Source organism: Bidens hawaiensis, unplaced genomic scaffold (assembly GCF_021521415.1).
Source record: "Bidens hawaiensis isolate Kalapana, Puna unplaced genomic scaffold, B.hawaiensis_p1.1 tig00000142_1, whole genome shotgun sequence".
NCBI classification, from domain to species: domain Eukaryota; kingdom Viridiplantae; phylum Streptophyta; class Magnoliopsida; order Asterales; family Asteraceae; genus Bidens; species Bidens hawaiensis.
Window position 1 is genome coordinate 7,731,695 of NW_027491019.1, and position 23,838 is coordinate 7,755,532.

The following is a 23,838-nucleotide window of genomic DNA, read 5'->3' on the forward strand; positions in this document are numbered from 1 at the left end:
ATTACAAACCCAAATAAAAGAATATTACAACCAAATTGAATATTGAATAAATCACAACACAAACACACATCCAAAGGTCATGGCTAGGTTATGAACATCCAAATGCACATCCAAATATGCAAGGTCTTAGAAGACCAAAATGGTTCCCCTCTTACCCGTAAATCTTTCGGCCAAGAGAAACAAAACCGAAAGTTTCGGGTTTTGCCCAAACAAAATAATTAAACATCCATATGACTTAATTCTTCAAGATTATCACATGCATGTAAAGTATAATCTTGAGGAACCAAGGGTAACCAAAATCCCCAAAAATTTCGGCCATATGGTGAACCACACCATAAAACCCGAAAATTTTTAGATCTATTGATGTATGTATCTGTATAAGCGGCTCTTGATGCAATTGTTGGGTTTTAACAAGATTATCAAAGTCCATATAACCATTTATTAAGGAAAACACAGCGGATAATAAAGTTTTAAATCTTGTTATTTACCTTACACATAAACCCATTTATGTTAAACCCAATGCCCGGATCCATATACGAAATAGCATGCAATCAAAATACAACCATAGGGTGTTAACATACATACCTTCAAATCCGATGAAAGGGACGAATGATAGGGGTGTGCAATGCTGTGAGACCGACCCGAACCGCGAATAACCCGACCCGACCCGAAACCGAAGGATGCATGAAATCAATAACCGATGACCGGACCTATTTGAGATTTCGTGTTTTGATCTCAGTCGGGTTCGGTTCGATCGGTTAGAGTAGAAGACCGTGACCGAAATACGAATCACGTTTTACTTGAATTTCCAAGCATTTACAGCAGCCATTTTTTGCATAGTTGAAGTAATTAGAAGAAAATGAAGATGAAGAAGTCTTGAGGATGGAGACAAAGATGAAAGGTCACCCTTTTTTAATATTCTTGTTTTATCTTCCCTATGAAGATAAAGCCTTTATTAAACGTTTTTTTGTTTTCTTTTTCCTTTTTTTTTTAACGGCAATTAAATCAATATTTTTCTCTTTGTTTTGTTTGTATGTTAACTTTTAAAACTTTCAATATACGTTGACAATATATATTTAATCTAACCGATTATTAAGTAATAATAAAAATAAAAAAAATATAGAAAAGTATAATTTTAAAGTACATAAATAATCACTTATTATAATTAAGCAAGTATATCAACTGTCATTTTTAATAGGAGTAATATGTTAAATTTTATGTATTTATTATAGTGTTATAAGTCAAAGTTTGGTTAAAACCATGGGTAAAAACCATGGTAATACTGACACATCAAAAGCCAAAAGATGATTAAGATATTCTTTACTTTTAGTATAATATTTATACATATTTTGTCTATTTTAATACTTCTTTCATCTTCCTTAAACCCGGTCTCCAACACTCCATAGAAGGGAAAGCTATCACACAACTAGATTTTACAGGTTTAGAAATTATTTGTTATGTTCAAAAGTTTATGAATATTCATGTTTTTGTAGAATCCTACCTTGGGATGCATACTGGTTGTTGGATCAATCTCATTCGGTCCGGTCATGAAAAACTCGGTCACCCTCGGTTCAGACCCGAAGACCGACCCGATAACCGAAATTGAAAAACCCCAGGACCGAAATTCTCTGATGTGCTTTAGGGTCGGGTCGGTTAATTCATTTTTCGGTCCGGTTCTTTGGGTATTTTCGGGTCCGACCCGAATCTGCACACCCCTAACGAATGAGGTTGAATGACGAGCTTCCAAAGGAGGAAACCTCAAGCTTGTATACCCAACGAGCTCCAACAAACCCTTGGTTGCTAGGATTTGATCTTAGAAAACCCTTCTTCTTGTTCTTGATCTTCCTTGGCCAAAAATGGTGGAAGAGAAAAGAGAGAGAGAGTTTTTGCTTCTTATGTGTGTGAGAGATAAAGTGAGTTAAACAATAACTCATCCACCACTAGAATTGTTGCATGTCTTGGTAAATAACAATAATAATAAAGACAAGAGAGAGAGGGGGGGGGGGAAAGGGGTGGCCCCACTTTTAGTTTCCCTCCACCAAATTCAAATGTCAAGTATTATTATTTGTTACTTATGTGGCATGGCTTTTATGTTTGTTGTTTAACCAACTTAAACAACAACATAAAATACTTTCTCTCAAAATATAAATTAACTACATAATTTATATAATACACAAGTGCAAATATCTAGAAACCCATTTCTAAATATTATAAGTGTTTGATAATCATTACTTAGATCATATCTAATAATAATTATCGTGGTGTTTGTCTAGCTTGTTATTGGGTATGACCCGACTTGGATCATAACGTACTAGCCACATCAACTCTAATATGTGTCTTGGGCATATCGATTCCAACAATAAGTGTTTCAAAATACTAATTTGAGAATAGGATATTATAGTAATATATCATTTATCACTCGAAATAAGGTAAAAAAAGCCCTTTATGATAGGATTCTAATCCAAAGTTTACATATATCCAAAAAGTCCTTAAACTTAATCCTACGTCTTCAAGAATTCCTATCCTCAATCATGTCCTCAGAGAGATGCAAATTTAGAAAATCATTTTTTAATCCTTTCGACCTAAGTCAATTTGGGACGTCCTTTACCTCTCTTCCCTTTTATATTAATAGTTTCTACGGATCGAACACGATCCAGCGTCTCTCTTCTCTTCACATGTCCAAACCATCTCAATCTCCCTTATATTATTTTATCTGATATGCTAGCCACCCCTTATCTCTCTCGAAAAACTTCATTTCTTATCCGGTCCAATCTTGTGTGCCCACACATCCACCTTAGCATTCTCATCTATGCTACCTATAGCTTACGCGCATGTGACTTCTTGATGGCCCAACAATATGTTCCATATAATGTAACATCACGAAAATATCGGATTAAAAATGCCCAAATTCAAAGTCCTAGGACTAAACTTGAAAATATGTTTTTCTGTATGATCATGATACGCGATACCCCAAGACCCAACGTCATCGCATATCGTGATGACGTGGTTTGACAACAGACACGTGCCACGCCACGTGTCCCCACGTGGCACTGAGTAGCCAGCCACGTGGCAAAGCTATATGGCGATTCATCAAGCCTAGTCGCGATACGCGACGATCTCTCTTTGGCGCATCGCGTATCGCGATCCATAAAAATATTAATTAAGGATCCGTTAACCCATTGCTATACGCGATGGATCCTTAACAAGACCCTCGCATATCGCGACGGGTCACCTGATCAGCGGCTATAAATAGGGCCACCCGCCCTTCTCATTGCATCACAACTTTCATACACCACTTTCTCTTTAGAAAACTCACTCTCTCACTACCTCGCTATGTCGTAAGCGTGACCGACCCTCCTAGTAATCTGTGCCCAAAAACAACACTACCTCGAAATTCATGCCACACCCCCCCCCCCCACAATGTTTCCTTGAAGTACGTGCTATTAAGAGACGACCCGCCGCCCGCCTCAAAGTGCGTGCCGATGACGATTGACGACCGTCGAACCTCGATTTGTGTGCCAAGGAAGTGTTGATTAAGATTTTTGAGAAACGTGAAGGCATTGAGGTGCTGCCCGAGAGTCTAAGAAAATTATAAGTCAAGCAAGGTAGGGGTTATTAATAAAAGAATTAAACCCTAGTCAAGGGGATACTCGATATCTTGAGCGAATAAACAAAAGAAAATATAACAAAGAAAATAAAATAAGAAATATGAATGTTAAGTAAATCTTTGTTATTAATATTATTTAAGTTATTTAAATAATATGTAAGAAAATAAAGTATACGTTTCTTCGAGAAGAATAAACGTAGTGTTAATAGAAAAGTAAAACTAAAGGTTTAAACTTGTAAAATAAAGAAAAGACATTTTGAACTAAAGGTTCATAAAGAAAATATAATCGAGGTAAAGATTATACAAAAAGAGACTAAAGGTCTTAAGCTAGACTAAAGATCTAGTAATAACAAAAGGTTATACTCGTACTATAGGTCCGAGATAGCAAAAGAAAGATTAACCGGCCAGTGAAGTGAAGCTGGTCATTCGAAAAGGTGAATACACCCAACTTTTATAACTTGTTTAATCGAGTCAAAATAAATTGATTACATGAGATTACGTATCTCTAAAACAATATGAACAAAAGTATTCGTTAGCCCTCGGGCTATCGTGTACGTTTGTTTGGATCCTTACATATGTGGTTAGATGGTGGGCACACCGCGCCACACCTAGTTATATGCCTCCGCCATGATAGGCCGGACCTAAGTTACATCCGAGAGAGGGTAATCATGTGTATACTGATGGTAGCTAAGTAATCTCGAACGCTGTGGTGTTTGCTGAGCGGTTTCGAGTATAGCTTAAGTTCGTAATTGTGTTTTATGTTTTTAACTTGATTATTCCTAAGCCATGATGGTCCGAGACCTAAGTTATGTCTCGAGGTAATTAAGTAAATAAAATATTTTACGCGTCAGCTTATTCACCAGCATGTGTTGCAGACGTATTTTCAAACTGTTTTACAGGTAACAAAGGATAGACGCTGTAACACCCTTGGCAATTACAACATCGTCCCACTCTTAGGCAAATCCCACATCGACCGTGGACAACAGAGATCCTTGGTTCATAAGTAAATGTCCTGCCTCTTCAATCACCAACGCGTTTTGGGCTTAGTTGGTTGTGGAGCACATGAAAACTCCATGGTTAAGCGCGCTTAGGTGGAAGTAGTACTAGGATGAGTGACCACATGGGAAGTCTCTACCTGGGCAACCAAAAACAAAGTCGTGAGTTCCCGGATGGGCAACCCATCGGGGGCAAAGCGGACAATATTGGTGGTATGAGAGGCCGAGATGTTACAGGTGGTATCAGATCCACTCTTGTGCCGTTCGGGATGATTGGACACGCGAGGACGATGAGTCCAAAGGGGGGTTGTTTGTAACACCATTGGCAATCACAACATCGTCCCACTCTTAGGCAAATCCCACATCGGTCGTGGACAAGAGAGATACTTGGTTCATAAGTAAATGTCTTGCCTCTTCAATCACCAACCCGTTTTGGGCTTAGTTGGCTGTGGAGCACATGAAAACTCCACAGTTAAGCGTGCTTAGGTGGAAGTAGTACTAGGATGGGTGACCACCTGGGAAGTCTCTACCTGGGCAACCAAAAACAAAGCCGCGAGTTCCCGGATGGGCAACCCATCAGGGGAAAAGCGAACAATATTAGTGGTAGGAGAGGCCGGGATGTTACAGGTTAACCGATTGATGTTGTTAGGGTTTATGTTTGAATTATGATCTACAACTGTTTGTTACAAACAACTGGTTCTAGTTTATAACCAAGTTAGTCACCAGCCCAGTTGGCTGGTGCTACCTGGTTAAGGGTGTTGGACGGCTGGTCGCGGGTTCAAACCCCCAGCATGTCCGTTTTTTGTCTATTTTTAGTATTTATTTTCTAAAAATCCTTTAATAAGTAAATTGTTAATAATATTGATTAAATAAAACTATTTTGTTAAAAACCGACCCCACAATACTTGTGTTTTTCTCATCTTTCGTCCGTTTATGTACGCACATGTATATATATATATATACGTGTGTGTGTGTATATATATATAAGGCAAACTTTATATACTTTAACGAACTAATAATTTGTAAATATGTATTTTATTCATATAATACTTTTATATAATAAAAATATTATATAATATATTATAATATATTTTTAAATGGATTTAAAAAAGACTAATAAATATTTTTAAAAGAGGTATTTTATTTATACAATATTTTTTTATATAATAAAGTATCATAATATACTTTATTTGTAATTCAACAACTAATAATTATTCATATAATATCTTGATATAAAATAAAATATTATATTAATTATAAATAAAAAGAATATAATAGTAACTTAATAGCTTTATAATTATCGAACTCGCTTATCCGATATAGTTCATTAACTTAGCGTATATCCGTATTCTTTTTCCTTATTAGGCTTTGTCGTCAACGCGCGTGACCCTCTTTCGTTATTTTTTTAGTGTTATCCATTCACTTTTGTTCGTCTATCGATGTGAGTACCACATTCCCCTATTTTAGTTGTTTTCCACGTTTTAGGGACATATGCGTAAATATATTTCTCATATATACTTATACTCAAAACTGCAACTATTGTCTTGTGTGTTAACAACTTATACCTTACTTGTTTATGTGCTTACTTGCTTTATATGCTTCCGCATTCGGAGAGGTCCAACATAATCTCAGTCTAGTATGATCATACGCCGGTCATTAGCCTTTGTGCTTCTCGACTTCTCAGTTATACTTGCTCATTTGGTTATTTTGTTATTCTCATATGACTTGTTGCAGCTACGTATTTTGTTATATATACTATATGTACAACTAAACTGGTGTATTGCTCACTCAACATATGTTGTTGACAAAATTCTATTTTATACGCATATGCAGGTTATTGTAGAAATTTAATGCAGGTTGGTGAAGACTTAGTGAAGAATTTAAGTTAGAGAATAATTAATCAAGATCAATTGTGATATAAGTAGTATTGTTGTATGATTATGAATTATGTATTTGTTTGTATTTGACTTATTTGGAAGCTTAACTAAATTAATAGATATTGTCATTTAAATAATGTTGTATGATAGTAACCTTGAGAGCTGTGACAATCAGTTCACGCCCTGACATTTCCGCCGTAGGTTGGGGTGTGACAGACGCGCTTGAAGAATCGAAGTCCCCAATAGGCAATGATGGCTCAGATCATTTTGTTAAACTTTAAAATATGTAAATGGTGGTTTGATAAACAAGTAATCATTTTGTAAACATTAACGAGTATTTTTAAATCCCGTATTTTGTTATGTAAATATTAATATTTTAATCCACTCAAATATTTACGCACTAAACCCGTAACTCTGATTTATTTACAAAAACGGTACCAACTGCGAGTCACACTCCTAGGCGCAAGATGGGGGTGTGACATATAACATCGCAGGTCTAACCGCGACCCTATAAAATTTACCCTTTAGGCTGGTTGGGAATCTCCTATCGCACAAAACTCCTGTAGCTGCCCTCCATTTACTTCATCCTACTTGGACACGGTGGGCCACGTCACTTTCTATTTCCCAATCACTATGGACAAACGATTCTAGATACTTGAACCTCGTTACCCGTGGAACCACTTGGTCTTTGATGGTAATCTGGAACTCCTCATCATCGGTTACCGCGCCAAAGTCACAATGGAGATACTCAGTCTTAGAGCAACTAATCCTTAAACTTTTCCTTTCTAAAGCTGCTCGCCACTCCTCTAATAACCTCATGTTCATATCATGTTTGCTCACAGCCACTAAAACAATATTGTCTACGAACATCATGCACCACGGAACTATCTTTTGAATCGACTTTGACAACTCATCCAAGATTACTGCAAAAAGGAACGAGCTTAGTGCTGACCCCTGATGAAGGCCTGCCTCCAGCGTGAATAACTCAGTATCCCCCACGGGTGCATGGACGCTTGTTGTAGTGTTGCCATACATATCCATTACCATCTCTATATATTTCCAAGGATCCCTCTGCCCCCAAGGCTATCCCAAAGCAGTTGGCGTGGTATGTTGTCGCATGCCTTTTCTAGGTCAATGAACACCATATGTAGATCACGCTTCTTCTCCATATACTTTTTCATGAGTCTTATTAGGAGGTGTATTGCCTCTGTAGTGGACCGGCCTGGCCTGAAACCAAATTGGTTCACCGTAACCTGAGTTTCCCGTCTAATTCTAGTCTCTATAACTCTTTCCCATAGCTTCATAGTATGGCTTAGTAGCTTGAGGCCTTTGTAGTTCACATAACATTGGGCATCTCCTTTGTTCTTATAAATAGGGACAACGATTGCTTCTCCATTGATCTGGCATCTTAGCGGACTTGAAGATAATATTGAACAAATTAGTAACCACATAACTGTTAAGAATTGAAAGACTAAAAATAATTGTATATTGATTTCTTGTGTTTTTTGTACACTATTACAAAGAAGAAGATGAAACATAAATACATGGTTTCTAGTCTAAACATGATAATGCTATCAATAATAAATGGTTATAATATTTTCTTGATATGGTGCAACGGTCGGTTAATGATATGCATAATAAAGGAAATGGTTTCTTCACTTATGCTTTTATTTTTTTATTTTCTAACACTCCCCCTCAAGTTGAGTCGTGGGGTTTCCGATACTCAACTTGCAAAGAATCTCGTTGATTATTCTTCCGTTGAAGGATTTCCTTAATATATATGCTAATTGGTCTTCAGAAGGAACGACGACAACTCTATAATTCTGGCTTCAATTTTTTCTTTGATGATGTTTCGGTCAACCTCTATATGTTTTGTGTGATCATGTTGGACAGGATTTTCTGAAATTTGAATTGCGGCTTTGTTGTCACACATGATTCTACTAGATTCTATTTGGACAAAACCAATTTCTTTCATAAGTTTACGTATCCATAGACCTCTACCACGTCGCGTGCAATTTTTTTCGGAATTCCGCTTCGACACTAGACAATGCTACCACCTTCTGCTTTTTACTTCTCCATGTAACTAGATTTCCGCCAACTAAGGTAAAGTATCCTGATGTTGATCTTGCATCATCTTTATCTCCAGCCTAGTCTGCATCAGTATATAACTGGACTTTTAAGTGTTTATTTGGTTGCAAGAGCACGCCATGGCCTGTTGTCCTTTTTAGATATTTGATGATCCTCCATACTGCTTCCATGTGTGTTACTTGAGGTTGATTCATAAACTTGCTGACCACCCCTACTGCGTATGCAATATCTGGACGTGTATGCGATAGGTATATCAGTTTCCCCACAAAGTGTTGGTATCTTTCTTTGTTTGCCAACTCTCCTTCTTTTTCCATATGTAGTTTATGATTTACCACAATTGGCGTGTCAGCTATGCTACAATCTATCATTTTTGTCTCGGCTAAAAGGTTAAGAATATATTTTTTTGACATATAAAAATACCCTTTTTAGATCTTAGAAATTCAATTCCAAGGAAGTACTTAAGTCATGTCATCAACATATATAATTAAACATCAAATTAATCAGAGTCGATCAGAGTTGCACTGTCGAAATCAACATATATAACTAAACAAGTTACAAGATTACCTCTGTTTTTAGGGAAGAACGTATGATCAGAGTTGCACTGTCGAAACCCATATCCCTTCATTACTAGGGTGAATCTGCCAAACCAAGCTCTATGAGATTGTTTTAGCCCATAGATGGTTTTTTTTAAACGACAAACTTCTTTTGCTTTGAAATTCTCTGCGAACCTGGGTGGGGCTTCCATATATACTTCTTCTTTTAATTCTCCATGAAGGAATGCGTTCTTAACATCAAATTGATGAAGAGACCATCCTTCATTTGCAGCAATTGAGAAAAGGACCCTAATTGTGTCAATATTGGCTACTGGAGAGAATGTTTCTTGGTAGTCAATCCCAAATGTTTGAGTATAGCCTTTAGCCATCAAGCGTGCTTTGTATCTTTCAATGGTTCCATCTTGTTTATGTTTAATTGTGACGACCCATCGACATCCCACTGGTTTCTTTCCTTTTGGTTGGTCTCATATTTCCCATGTATTGTTGTTTATCTGCTTTCATTTCTGTTTCCATAGCATCCTTCCAGTTCTTTGATCCTAACGCTTGTTCCACAGAGTTTGGAATTTGTTCCATGTATAGAGAAACGTTAAAGGCCTTGGCTTCTTCAGATAGGTTTGCGTCTGCTATGTTGGCCAAGGGATATTTGGAGGACTTGGAATTCCTCTCTTAAATCTTGGTGGAAGTACATATCTCTCAGTCGTTTCTTATGGTCTCGTTTCTTCTTGTATTATTTTTTTTATGCTCCTTCTGCTCTATTTGTTCTACTTCCACTTCATAGTTATCAGATATTTCAATATTTTCATGAGACCCTTTATCTGTTATATTTTCATATATTTAAGAATTACTTACCTCAGATGTAGGGTCGAAATGATTTTGGTCGGGGACACTGATTGTTAGTCCACCAGGTTGTTGTGAATTGGTGGCTCATTTTGGGTATCGTAAGTGACTTCTTCATTTGATGGGGCCCATTTAGGAACCCATTTTAGCCAACTCAGGGTGTCATACTCTTTCTCCCCCCTCACCACTGTGTTGTGAGGTATAAAATAATTCGGTTTCAAGAAAGTCACAGTTCATAGTGGTATAGATATGATGACCTTTTGGACTATAGCAGCGGTACCCTTTTTGGTTGACAATGTAGCTGACAAAAACATATTTTTTAGCACAAGGGTCGAGTTTAGTTCAATTGCTTTTGGGTATGTGGACAAACACTGAGCACCCAAATATTCGTGGTTGTAAAGTGAGGGCAGGTGGAAGTTTGGTAAATTATGAAAGGTCCTGAAGAGGAGTTTTTAGGTCAAGAGCTTTTGCCGATAGCCGATTGATAAGATATGCAGCAGTAGCGAGAGCTTCAGGCCAAAAGGACTTCGCCACATGTGATTCAATCAAGAGGGCTCGATTTATTTCTAAGAGGATGCGGTTTTTTCATTCAACGGTGCCATTTTGTTTCGAAGTGTGGGAGCATGATGTTTGGTGAATTATCCCTTTAGCTTGACAAAATTGTTTCATGGAATCGTTTATGAATTCCCCACCATTATCTGATCGAAGAATTTGGATATTGGTTTTAAATTGTGTTAGTATCATGGCATGAAACATGATGAATTTATCAAAAATTTCAAATTTATGTTTTAGAAAATAAATCTATGTCGAACGACTGCAATCATCGACAAAAAGTACAAAAAACGAATGTTTTGTCCTCCAACAACTTTTGTTGGTCCCCATACGTCCGAATGGATGACGGAGAATAGAGAATTAACCCTTTTGTTATTTGGTTTAAACGTATGCCTATGGATTTTAGCCAAGACACAAGTTTCACAGTTTAATGTTTTATTAGAAGGAAATAATTTCGGAAATAAAAGATGTAAATAACCGATAGATGGATGTCCCAATCTTCTATGTCACAACCAGGCTTCCCTATTTGTAGTTCCATGAGCCAACATCACAGTCCCATGCCGAGTCACTTCGTCCACATAGTACAACCCTTGACGTTCAGTTCCGTGTCCAATGATCATTCCCGTATTATTATCTCTTAAGATATAGAAGGTTGGGTGCATTAATATTGTGCAGTTTAATTCTTTTGTCACGTGACTAATAGATAATAGTTTATGTGACATGGAAGGGATGTAGAGACAGTTTTAAAGTTTTAAAGTCGGTGATATTTCAATAGTTCCTCCTCCCTTAACAGGAACTGTTTCCCCATTAGAGGTTTTTATGTGGTTAATTTTGGGCATAGCAGCTGAAACTATATCGGATTTTTCAAAGGTCATGGTGTCAGTAACACCACAATAAAAAATTCATGCTTTATTTGAAAAACCACATGTCTCGACCATATTAGCTTCTCCCCTAATTTTATTAGGGGTATTTAGGTTATTTTTGTAAACAAAAGAGTCTTGTAAGCTTTGAGTTTGAACTTTTTGGCCAGAATCAAATTTAACCGAATCTTTAAGGTTGTTATTAGTTTTAACGTATTCTTCATGGACTTTATTACTAAAAAATGTTTTTGAAGTTTTTTTATTAAAAAAGATAGGTTCTTCAAGGGTTTTATTGTAAATATTGGTTTTTTCAATTAACTGATTTAATTGTTTTTTAACTGAATGGTCAATAAATGAAATATTGCAAATAACTGGATCAACATAATACGTATTGCAATTGAAAAATCAGAGTTTGAGATTGGTGTCTCAATCCTGTTACCTCCGCTGTGAAGATTTTCGGCCGACGCTATGCCGTCGAATCCGCCATTATGTGTTTCAACCCTGTACCTCCGCCGTGAAGATTATCGGCCATCGCTATGTCACCGCCGTTATCTCATCCAATTTCATGTTTGTTTATGGTGGCTTCTGAGACGTCGATGGCGGCATCGACTTTTCCGGTTGTGATGGTTCTTCCCCTTCTTTCTTTGTGGTTTTTTGGTTATCGTTTCTCCTGTCGGAGTAAACGACAAGCTTAAAACATTGTTCTTTCATGTGTTTTGACGTACCACAATGACCACATTTTACTTTGCTTTTATCGATCTGGGATGCTGAATCGGTATTCAAGCTTTTCTGGCTCGTTTGTCCCTTTGAAAGAAATTCTAGACTCTCCGATTCGTGTGACTCGTTGGAGATATTCGGCTCCTGGGTTTTATTTTGGGTATTTAGGTTGTTTTTGAGGAGGTTTCTGATTTGTAGGGCAAGATCGTTGTTATTGGTCTTGTCATCCATTGTGGCTGGACAAAAACAGGTTGAAACGAGGTAAGTGAGGAGTCGGTATTTCGAGCGGATTAATCCTAAGATCGTGTACACTGCTCTGATACCATGTCAAGAATTGAAAGACTAAAAATAATTGTATATTGGATTCTTGTGTTTTTTGTACACTATTACAAAGTAGAAGATGAAACATAAATACATGGTTTCTAGTCTAAACATGGTAATGCTATCAATAATAATTGGTTATAATAATTTCTTGATATAGTGCAACGGTCAGTCAATGATATGCATAATAAAGGAAATGGTTTCTTCACTTATGCTTTTATTTTTTTATTTTCTAACAATAACTCCCCCCCCATACACTTTCACACCTCGGTAGGTATTTGTCTGGGCCAACTACCTTTGCCCTTCCCATCCTCCTTAGTGCATTTCTCACCTTTTCTTGGCGTAATATGTCAACAATAGCAATTATTATGTTGTTGTCGTAGGTGTGTGCTGTTGTTTTCTTCTTGGTAAGCCATCTCATTGTTGAAAAGGTTATGGAATTAGGTTTGCCATCTTAATATGATGTCCTGATCTTTAACTAGTACCTGCCCATCCGCACAATTTATAAACTTCACAGCCCCTAGATCTTTCTTTTTAAGCTCCCTTGCTTTGGCAATCTTAAACATATCATGCGCCCCCTCCTTTATTTCTAAACGTTCATACATCCGTTTATAGGCAGTGTTCTTTACCTCAGACACTACCTTCTTCACCTCCCTTTTAGCCTTTTTGTAGGACTCCTTTAATCCCACTCGCTCTTCCTCATTCGTGCACCTCATAAGCTCCCTAAAAATTCCTTGTTTGTCCCGTATCTTGTCCTGTACGACCTCATTCCATCACCACGACTCCTAATGCCCCATGTCTTTCCCGTCGTAACCCTGAGAGTCTCGCTCGCTACTTGAGTAATCTTTGTCGCCATTGCTTCCAACATCTGGCTTGAGTCCTCATCTATTCGAACCATGGTTTTCGAGATAAGCTTATCCTTAAATAGTAAAAGCATGTCGTCCTTTAGATTTCCCCATCGAATCCTAGGTGTACCTTTTCTCCCCCGCTCAGTCAACTTATTATTAAAGCCTATATCTGCTACCAGCAACCGATGTTGAGCCACGATCGTCTCCCCTGGTATCACCTTGCAATCCCTCCACCAATGTCGGTATCCTTGCCTCGTCAATATGTAGTCGATTTGTGTGTTGCGTCCCCCGTTTCTAAAGGTAATCAAATGTGATTCTCTTTTCATACCAAACGAGTTTAAAATACCTAGGTCATGGGCCACTGCAAAGTCCAAAAGATCTGTGTCGAATTCATTCCTATCACCAAACCCAAAACCCCCGTGAACGGCTTGGAAACCATCGTTATCCTTACCAATATGACCATTAAAATCACTTCCTATGCACACCATCTCATCTCTAGGTATGGCCCTTACCACCGTGTCTAAGCAATCCCAAAAGTCTCTTTTTTCTTGATCTCCTAATCCGGCGTCTGGTGCGTAGCGCAAACTACTATCACTACTTCTTATCCTAGTACTAGTGTTAACACCATAATCCTATCATTATGCATTATCACCTCCACCGCACTAGTGAGTAGTTCCTTAGCCACTAGGAACCCTACCCCATTATTAACCCCATCAGACTCCAAGTACCACAATTTATACCCATTACACTTGACCCCTTTATGTCATAATCATGTAGTCTCCTGAAGGCATGCTATCTGAACCCTACGCCTTTTAAGAGCATCTATCATATCCAACTACTTACCATTTAGAATTCCTACATTCCATGAAACCAAACGCAATGTATGTCCCCTACATTTCCCCTTACCTACACCCCTTATTTCCGGACATTATCTCAAGTAATAATCGTGGCTTCTATGGTCTATGATTGCCTCTAATCACACAACCCTAAGCAATAAGCCACAAGAATGTAGCTCACACGTCAAATGTAAGACACAAAAATACAAACCACCCCAAAGTGGTAATAAATAGTATGTGTTAATAAATAGTATCTAGAGTTTCTTTCAATATTTTAAGCCTACACATAGCTAGTCGATTTAAATTTTATTAAAACTTTAGCAAACAAAAGTAATATTTTAAGCTTCAAATTTAGAAAGTATTTAGCCTACACATAGCTGGTTGGTTTAAAAAAAATGTGTGGTGTGTGTGTGTGTGTGTTTTTAGGATATAATAATAAAATATTAATAATTTCAAGCAAACTAATAGTAAGTAATAAGATCTGAGTAACCTGATTTGATTTTTGTTTCCAAAATAGAGCAAGCCACACCCAATTCAACTTATTGTTGTCGTTGTTAGTGGTCTTGCAAGAGAAAAGTCGTCGGGGATAGTGTGCAAGTCCACCGAAACGAAACTCCCCCGCAAGGTTGCAAAAGTCGCTAGACGGACCCTAGGCGGTCGACTGGGGAGTTAGTTGTACTCGGAGTACTCGGGGAGTACTCGGAAATGATAAATATAAAGAAAATTAATTTTTGAATATTATATACATGTCAAATATCATAAGTTTACTAATATTTATAACAAAATAAGTGAATATCAATATAAATAAGAGAAATACAGTTTTAAATAATAATTTTTTCTAAAATTTGCTAATCATTAATAAAGTGAAGCGATATTATTTTTTTAATATTATAGAAATATGAATTATACTTTATTTTTTAAGTCAAAATTTTCCCAAGTTGTCCGACTAGATGTGATTCTGGCTGAGGTTGAACACCTTTGATCGATTATTAATAACAAGGCGGAGTTAAAGAAAATCCCCTCGGCGCCATACCTTCTAGTGAGTACTCAGAGAGTACTCGACCTTGTAGACCTACTTTTACAACACTGCTCCCCAGTGGCTTGAGACAAGCTTTACCCAGAATTTGTCTACCGCCGCCCGGTCGCTCAATCCTCCATTTTCCAATTGTTAACGCTGTGAGTGGTCTTGCTGGAGACAAAGTTGAATGATTTTAGAGTTGATGTGAAAGTCGTTAGAAACCTAGCTCCCGATATATTGAAGCTTGCTTGACCAGAATACGACTATCTTCCGATCGCTCAATCCTTTGTTTCTCAAACGGTGACGTGTTGGTGGTTTGTGAAGAATCTACGATAAAGACAAAAGAGTAGGGGAGAGAACTTACCTGGTTGTCGGAGGCTTTTTCTGTGATATCGTTGGGGATGAGGGTTTGCAGGTTGACGTTGGAATTAGACGTATGGAAATTAATAAGTTAAATATGCACTATTTCTTCCAAGGTTGCTCAATTTAAAGTTGCCCGTTTACTTTGATGTTTAACCCATAAGAATAATATGATCTTAATGTCATTTTTCACTTTGGCCATGTGATGGTATATATGTTCGCAAAACATGTTTAATAATACAAAATAACTTCAACATTATAATGACCCCTTGCAATTTACAATGTTGCAACGATAAACTTTAGTTTAACAATGTTCCTCGATTTTAAAACGTCCCTTTCTTACAAATAAGTTGTTTCCAATTGGAGCATATCTTCCAATGTTTGAATCGTCCTCGCTTTGCCCATCAGTTTGTGGATGATAGGCAGTGCTAAGGTTTAACTTTGTACCAAGAGCTTGTTGGAAGCTTTTCCAAAAACGAGACGTAAAACGACTGTCTCGATCAGATATTATAGACAGCGGTACTCCATGTAAAGCAACGGTGTTGTTTACATAAATACGTGCTAGTCTATCCATTGAGTACGACTCATTTATGGGTATGAAATGTGCGGATTTAGTTAAATGATCCACAATTACCCATATAGCATTGTGATATCGAGTCGTCTTCGGGAGTTTGGTAATGAAATCCATGGTTATCAACTCCCACTTCCATACGGGAAGTTCAGGTTGCTGAAGCAATCCCGAAGGCTTTTGATGTTCAGCCTTGACCTTTAAACACGTCAAACATTTCGCAACATGCGAAGCGACATCCCTTTTCATTCCATTCCACCAATAGTTTGTCTTTAGATTGTGGTACATTTTATCACTTCCGGGATGCATCATGTATTTCGACTTGTGAGATTCGTTCAAAATTTTCTCACGCAATCCACCAACGATTGATACCCAAATTCTATTACCGAGTCTAAGGATACCATCGTCACCCTTGACTAACGAGTCAATGGTGCCATTACGTTTTTCGTCGGAGATTTGGTTTTCGTCGATCGCTTGCGTTTGCGAGGATTTGATTTGCTCAATGAGATCGATTTGGAGTTCTAGGCACAACGCTCGGACTCTTTTTGGCTTCTCATGTTTCTTACGACTTAAGGCGTCGGCCACAACATTGGCTTTACCTTCGTGATAAACGATTTCACAGTCGTAGTCGTTGAGCATTTCCATCCATTGTCATTGGCACATATTGAGCTCTTTTTGATCAAAAATATGTTTCAAACTTTTATGATCAGTGTACACGGTAAATCTTACTCCATAAAGATAGTGCCTCCATATCTTATGTGCAAAGATTATGGCGCCTAACTCTAGATCGTGAGTAGTGTAGTTCTTTTCGTGTACTTTGAGTTGTCGAGAGGCGTAAGCAATTACTTTCTTGCGTTGCATTAGTACGCATCCCAAACCCGAGTGAGGATGCGTCACTAAAGACTACAAAATCCTCAGTCGCTTCTGGCAGAGCCAAGATAGGTGCTTGGGTGAGCTTTTGTTTGAGTATATCGAACGCCTCTTGTTGCTTCGTTCCCCATTCATACTTGATGTTCTTACGAGTTAAGGAAGTTAGGGGAATGGCGATTCGAGAAAAGTTCTCGATGAATCTACGGTAGTAGCCAGCCAAACCTAAGAAACTTCGGATCTCGGTTGGCGACTTCGGGACCTCCCACTTAGAGATAGCTTCAATCTTAGCGGGGTCCACTTGAATACCATTAACATTAATGATGTGACCAAGAAATTGCACTTCGTGCAACCAGAATTCGCATTTCGAGAACTTGGCGTACAACTTCTCGGTTCTAAGAATTTCAAGCAACGTTTGAAGATAAACTTCATGATCAGCCTTTGATTTAGAATAAATAAGTATGTCGTCGATGAATACGATAACAAATTTATCCAAGTACGGCTTACAGATACGATTCATCATGTCCATGAACGTAGATGGGGCATTAGTAAGTCCAAACGGCATAACCGTGACTCGTAATGTCCATACCTTGTTCGAAAAGCAGTCTTTGGAATATTTTCGGATTGAACCTTAAGTTGGTGATAGCCAGAACGAAGATCAATTTTTGAAAAGAAACTAGCACCTTGAAGTTGGTCAAAAAGGTCATCAATACGAGGGAGTGGATATCGGTTCTTGATTGTGACTTTGTTTAACGCACGATAATCGATACACATACGCATAGATCCGTCCTTCTTTTTGACAAACAGAATTGGTGACCCCAAGGCGACGAACTCGGTCGAATGAAACCTTTTTCCAAAAGCTCATCAAGTTTTTTCTTTAACCCCTTCATCTCGGTTGGCGCTAAGCGATACGGAGCTTTGGCGATCGGAGCAGTACCGGGGATAAGATCGATCCTAAACTCTACTTCACGATCGAGAGGAATTCCGGGAAGTTCATTAGGAAAGACGTCAGAAAATTCAGAAACGGTAGGAACGTCTTTGATTTCTTTTGGCTTAGACTCTTCAGTAACGTAGGCCATGAATGCGAGGCATCCTTGATTCAAACATTTGTTAGCTCTAATCATAGAAATTATGCTAACTTGGTCAACGTCTTTGTCCCCTTCAATTCGAATTGTTCGTTTATCGGGGGCTTGAAGTTCAATGGTTTTACTATTGTAGATGATACGAGCTTGGTTATCGGATAACCAATCCATACCAAGTACAATATCAAAACCAGCCAGACTCATGGGTAACAAACAAATAGGCAGAATATAACCAGCTAAAAGAATTTTTCCGTTTTCAAGGGCTTCGGAGATCTTAACGATTTCACCACTAGCAGTCTCGACGCTTAGAGTTTTATCTAATTTTGTTAATGGTTCGTTTAATAGACTACAGAAACTATAATCTATAAAACTTAAATTGGCACCCGAATCAAATAAAACTCTAGCATAGGTGTCGTTGACTAGAAACGTACCGGTTATGGTTTCCGGCATATCAGCGGCCTTCTTTGTGTCGAGTATGAAGACTTGAGCATTTCCTTTCTTGTTCTGGCCACTTCCACCCGCACCACCAGCAGCAGGTTTGTTCTTTGGGCACTCGAAACTTAAATGGCCCATTTCCTTGCAATTAAAGCAAGTCATCTTCTTCTTCCAACAGTTAGCAGCATCATGTCACGTACGATTACAGGATTCACAGACTTTAGGAGACGGGGCGAAATTGCATCGACCCTTGTGGTATCTCCTACATGTCTTGCATGGCGTAGAGTTGTTTCGGCTTACGCCCTTGCTTCTAAAGTTGGAACCTCCTCCAGTCTTTCCTTGAGCAGTTGTTGGTGTCACCTTCTTGTCCTCTTCCTTGTTGCGGACTAAGCCGCCCATCAAATAACCAGCTAACTCCATTGCAGAGCCAGCGGTTTGAGGCAGGTGAGACCTCACCATGTCGCGGATTTCCCGCGGTAGTCCCCATATGTATCTTGTGACTTTGCTGGACTCAGGGTTAACCAGCTGGGAACAAGGCGACAGTACTCGAGGAATTTAGTGTTGTATTCACGAAGATTTGTCCCCACAACCTTATGATTAAGGAATTTCGTTTGGATTTGGTCGGTTTCATGCATAGGACAAAACTTTCTCATCACCATGGCCTTAAACTCATCCCATGTCAGGCCGTACATCAACTCTTTTCCCTTACTCATCAACAACGCATTCCACCACTCATGCGCTTCTCCCTTAAACATTAGGGCAGAGTACTGGATCTTCTCCTCCTCGGAACACTTGCTTGTTATAACAATAGTCTCCATTTCTTCGAGCTATCTCACGGTTGTGATAGCTCCTTTATCACCATGGAACTCTTTCGGTCCATAGTATTTAAAATCCTTAAACGTACACCCACTAACTTTCAACTTCTTAAACTCTCGTCTAATGCCATCACCAGCGTTAGACTCATGAAAACTTTCCTCGTCATGAGAGGGTTTCGGACGGGATTTCACGGACTTAGAAGGACGAACGGAAGGATTAACAGGTCGGGAATGTTTGGATTGTCTAGATTGAGATCTAAACTCATATTCTTCCCTAACAGCTTTCTTTATCATCATTTGAATTTTGTTCATGTATTTCTCGGTAATTTCTTCCTCTCGCTCGTTCTCAGGGCCTTTCCCTTATCTCTCATTTCTTTTTCTTTTCGAGCATTTTCATTATTGTTACTTTGTTCAGACATTTTCTCTTAATATGTCTTTTAACTGAAATTTAGCAAATTTCTTATATTAAAAATACATTTTATTTATTATACATTTATATATATCCCAAGATATATATTTTATATTACACATACTTATATATATCGTTCCAACGATATATATATACAGTTCATCCTATCATTACATGAGAACATTTCATACGTTCTTTTATTTATACACATTACATACAAGACAATTTTTACACACATAACTTCTCATCGTACTCCACCATCTTTAGTTCTTCAAGAACTTCTTCACAACCTTCGTTAGTTTGGTGCATTTACGAAGGAGTGTTTCTCCAACTTTCTTCTTTTTCTTTTCTTCCTCGTCTACCTTCTTCCTCCAATCGTCGGTTTCGCGTAAAGCACGATCCAAATGCTCTTCATACGATTGTGGGACTATGTTGGGGTATCCATACTGTGGAAGTGGGTCACGGTAACCCAGTGTCACCATCTCGTAGTGATTCCTCGGTTCTGGATACGGAACATAATCCATGTCAGATGAAAGGTAGAGGTAGGTCTTGACAGCTCGGTTCTGTTCACGAATCTCATCTGCTTGTTCCTGGATTGATGGAACTTCTCCTTGGAATGGTGGGAAGCTTGATGAAGTTTGAATCCTAAGTTTCTCAAGGTATTGGACATAGGGATCCACAGAACCATATCTTGCGTTTTGGGAAGTGAGTGATCCTTCCATTGGGCTTGCCATATCATTAGGGTTATCAGGATGCTCTTCTTCCGGTTCTTCCTCAGTCTCTTCCTCGTGTTCCTCCTCTTCTTTAGGATCCTCCTCCTCTTCTGGTTCCTCTTCCTCTTCCAATTCCTCTGGTTTATCTTCTTTCATGGGTTGTGTAGTCTCAATATTTATTGGGGACATCTGAAAAATTTTAGAGGGCATCATTACTTACGGGATGTCCCTTCACTGTTGTTGGGTTGAGAATTGACTTCCTTAAAAGTAGAGCTTCCAGTAAACCATCGACATGGATTGGAGTGACATTGCATCCAGTCGAAAGATGGGGATCTTGGTTCCTCCTTGATGGGTATGTTGGAAAGGAAGGCATAAGATGGATGCGGATTTGGTAAATATCCAGTTGGATAATTTTGTGGTATCTCCAAGGGATGGTAAGTTGGGATTTCTGATGGGTGGTACGTCGGTACTTCAGAGGGTTGATATATCGGTATTGTTGGTGGGTGATAGCTTGAGTGTCTTGTTGGTTCAATACTTGGTTTTGGTGGACTCTCGGGAACGTCTATCGGGTAATGTCTACTTCCGGGGTAGTACACGGGTTTGGACAAGTCTCGTTCCACATCTTGGTCAAAGTATGCTTCATAGTAACCATCGCTCATATTGTCTTCGGGGTAAGGTTCGGCGATTCTGGCCTCCTTTGCCTTGCGCACATAATTTTCCATATGAGCTTTGAACGACATCTAATATTATAGGTGGTTTAGAATGTAGAGTGGGAAAGAAAGGTTACCAGCCTATCTTATCCCTAAAACACATAAACAATTATTTCCTATACTTGGATCGAAGCTTGGGTATTGTTTTATGATACCCAATTCGCTAAGATTGATGGCTCTGATACCAACCTGTCACACCCCCGTCTTAGGCCTAGGAGCGTGACCCATAAGTTGGTACCATAATTGTAAATAAATCAGAATTGCGTTAGTTTGCGGAAGACTTATAAAACTTTACGGATCAAAAGTGTAATATTTATATATACGTTCAAAAGACGGGATTATAAAATACCCGTTTAAGTTACAAAATATTTATGTGTTTATAATTACAAACCACCATATTAAGTTTACAAAAGCAATCCGAGCCATCGGATATTAGTATCACTTCGACTCATCCAAGCGCTATCATTGTTCACCTGCAAAATGTAAGAAAATACGTCAGCAACGAATGCTGGTGAACAAGCTGACGCAAAAATACTTTCTATTACTTTATTACCCCTCGAGACTACGCCTGCCTCGGCCCAACGTGACTTAGGAATAACAAAGACAAATAACACATTATAAACTAGAGCCTCTACACTAGGTCACCTCAGCAAACACCGCAGCGTTCGACTTATTTAAGTACCCGTAAATATACACATAAGGTCGTACTCCCTGCAGGAGAGTGTCCTACGACCAAGGGTGGTGCGATCATGCCCATACATCACATAGTACCACCTATGTAAGGATCCAGACATACGTATACCACAGCCTGAGGGCTAGGTTCATACCCATAGTTATAACGGTTTTAGGAACACATAGTTCCTTGTAAACAATTTCATATAACAAGTTTGACTCGTTAAAAAAAAACAAGTTTATAAAAGTTGGGGGCGTATTCACCTTGTCTCTTTAGGATCGGCTTCACTCACCGTCCAAGGGTCTTTCCCTTCTTTATCTCGCACCTATAGTACGAGTATAAATATTTGTTAGTCGGATACACGATCCGTTATCTCAATCCTCGATGAACCTTTAGTTCATTTTCTTTTACTTGAAAACCTTTAGTTTAAAAGTAAATTATAAACCTTTAGTTTATAATAAAAACACGGCGTTTCTTCTTCTCTAAGAAACGTAATCTTTTTCTTTTATTATTTAAGAATACTCTTTATTCATTAAATAATATTTTCATAACAAAGAATATGTACATATATACTTACACACATATATATGCAAATCACAATATTCATTATTCATTCTTTTATTCATTTCTTTGTTATGTTTTCTTTTCTTTTCTTTTATCGAGGTATCGAGTATAACCTCGACTTAAGGCTTAAGCCTTTAATATAATATTTGAATTATATTGAATTCATTATTACGCCTAACCTTAGTGGCGTATAGAAACCCTAGGGACTTGAGCAGCACTCCGACGCCGCTTTTCTTTTCTCAACACGCAAATCGACGAAGGCCAATCTTCAACACACGTTGGCACGTACTTCGAGAACAAACACCATCTTGGTCAAATGTGGGTGGAGGGTGGCACGCACTTCGAGGAAACTTGTACACAAACAAAGGTTCGGGGCACGCTTATCGAGGCAAATTGTTTATATGTTTTAAAGAGAGGCTAGAGAGACGTGAGAGCTGTGTTTGATGTGCTAAAATGATATGCCCCTTGGCCGCTATTTATATACAAAGTTTTGGATCCCATCGCGGTACGCGATGGGTCCCTCAACAGACCTATCGCGGACCGCGATATAGGTCTGCTGACTCACAGCGTAGACCTGCCACGTGGTGTTGACACGTGGCAGACGCCGCTCCACGTGGCAGCAGTGTTGCCACGTGGTGACACGTGGCAGCACATAGTGCCACCGTGTGCCACGTGGCACACGTGTCACAACGTGTCAGAAGCTCCATTGCGGTACGCGATGGGCTTCTCCTTTTGTCCATCGCGTAGCGCGATAGGACAAGAAATCAGATTTTTCATTTTTAACCCTCAAGTTTGGAATTTGGCAATTTTAGTCCTTAGACTTTGGAAAGTTTATATTTTGAACTCGAAATTTTCACGATGTTACATGAATGGTCAAAAACAATTTAATATGAATGGTTAAATACTTAAATTGGTCGGAAATTTATTTAAGTTATAACTTATATATTCGGTTTTTTAACAAATAAGGAAAATCAAAAAATATAAATTGTAATAATGGGATACTTAGGTTATTATTTCGGTGAAACCACAAATTAAGGAATGAGTTTATAAAAATAGAAAAAATTAAAAACATAAAAAAGAGTTGTTCATTCGGTTTTTAAAAAAAATAAGGAATGTCAAACTCTATAAATTGTATTAATAAGATTCTTCAATGTATATAAATCTAAAAATGTAAACTAATATAATATTGGAAATTATAATGAGATTTTAAATTAGACGGAATATTTGTCACTTAATTGGAAGTTGACAAAAACAATAGAATAATGATTATATTAATATATGTAATTTAATGTATATTATAATCTTACAAATAAGGAATATACAAGAATATTAAAATAAATATATACATCAATATTAAAAAATTTTAAAAAATACATCTTATTAAGTAATGTTCAATCCATGCAATTAGCTTATATGAGTCGGAACAATAACCTGAAATGATAAATTCAAATATTAATAGTCATATTATTGAAGATTTTAATTATAATTTTATAACCGGAAATTTGAATGGTCTTACCAAAAAAACGAAATAG

General features: G+C 38.0%; 1 protein-coding gene across 1 annotated transcript; it reads right to left on the reverse strand.

The window, feature by feature from the left end:
- Window positions 1-7,061: 7,061 nt before the first annotated feature.
- On the reverse strand, window positions 7,062-7,526 carry LOC143577403 (uncharacterized). Its single transcript, XM_077061263.1, has one exon. It carries the CDS (start codon window positions 7,524-7,526, stop codon window positions 7,062-7,064), a length of 465 nt encoding a protein of 154 aa, XP_076917378.1.
- Between the last annotated feature and the right edge of the window lie 16,312 nt (window positions 7,527-23,838).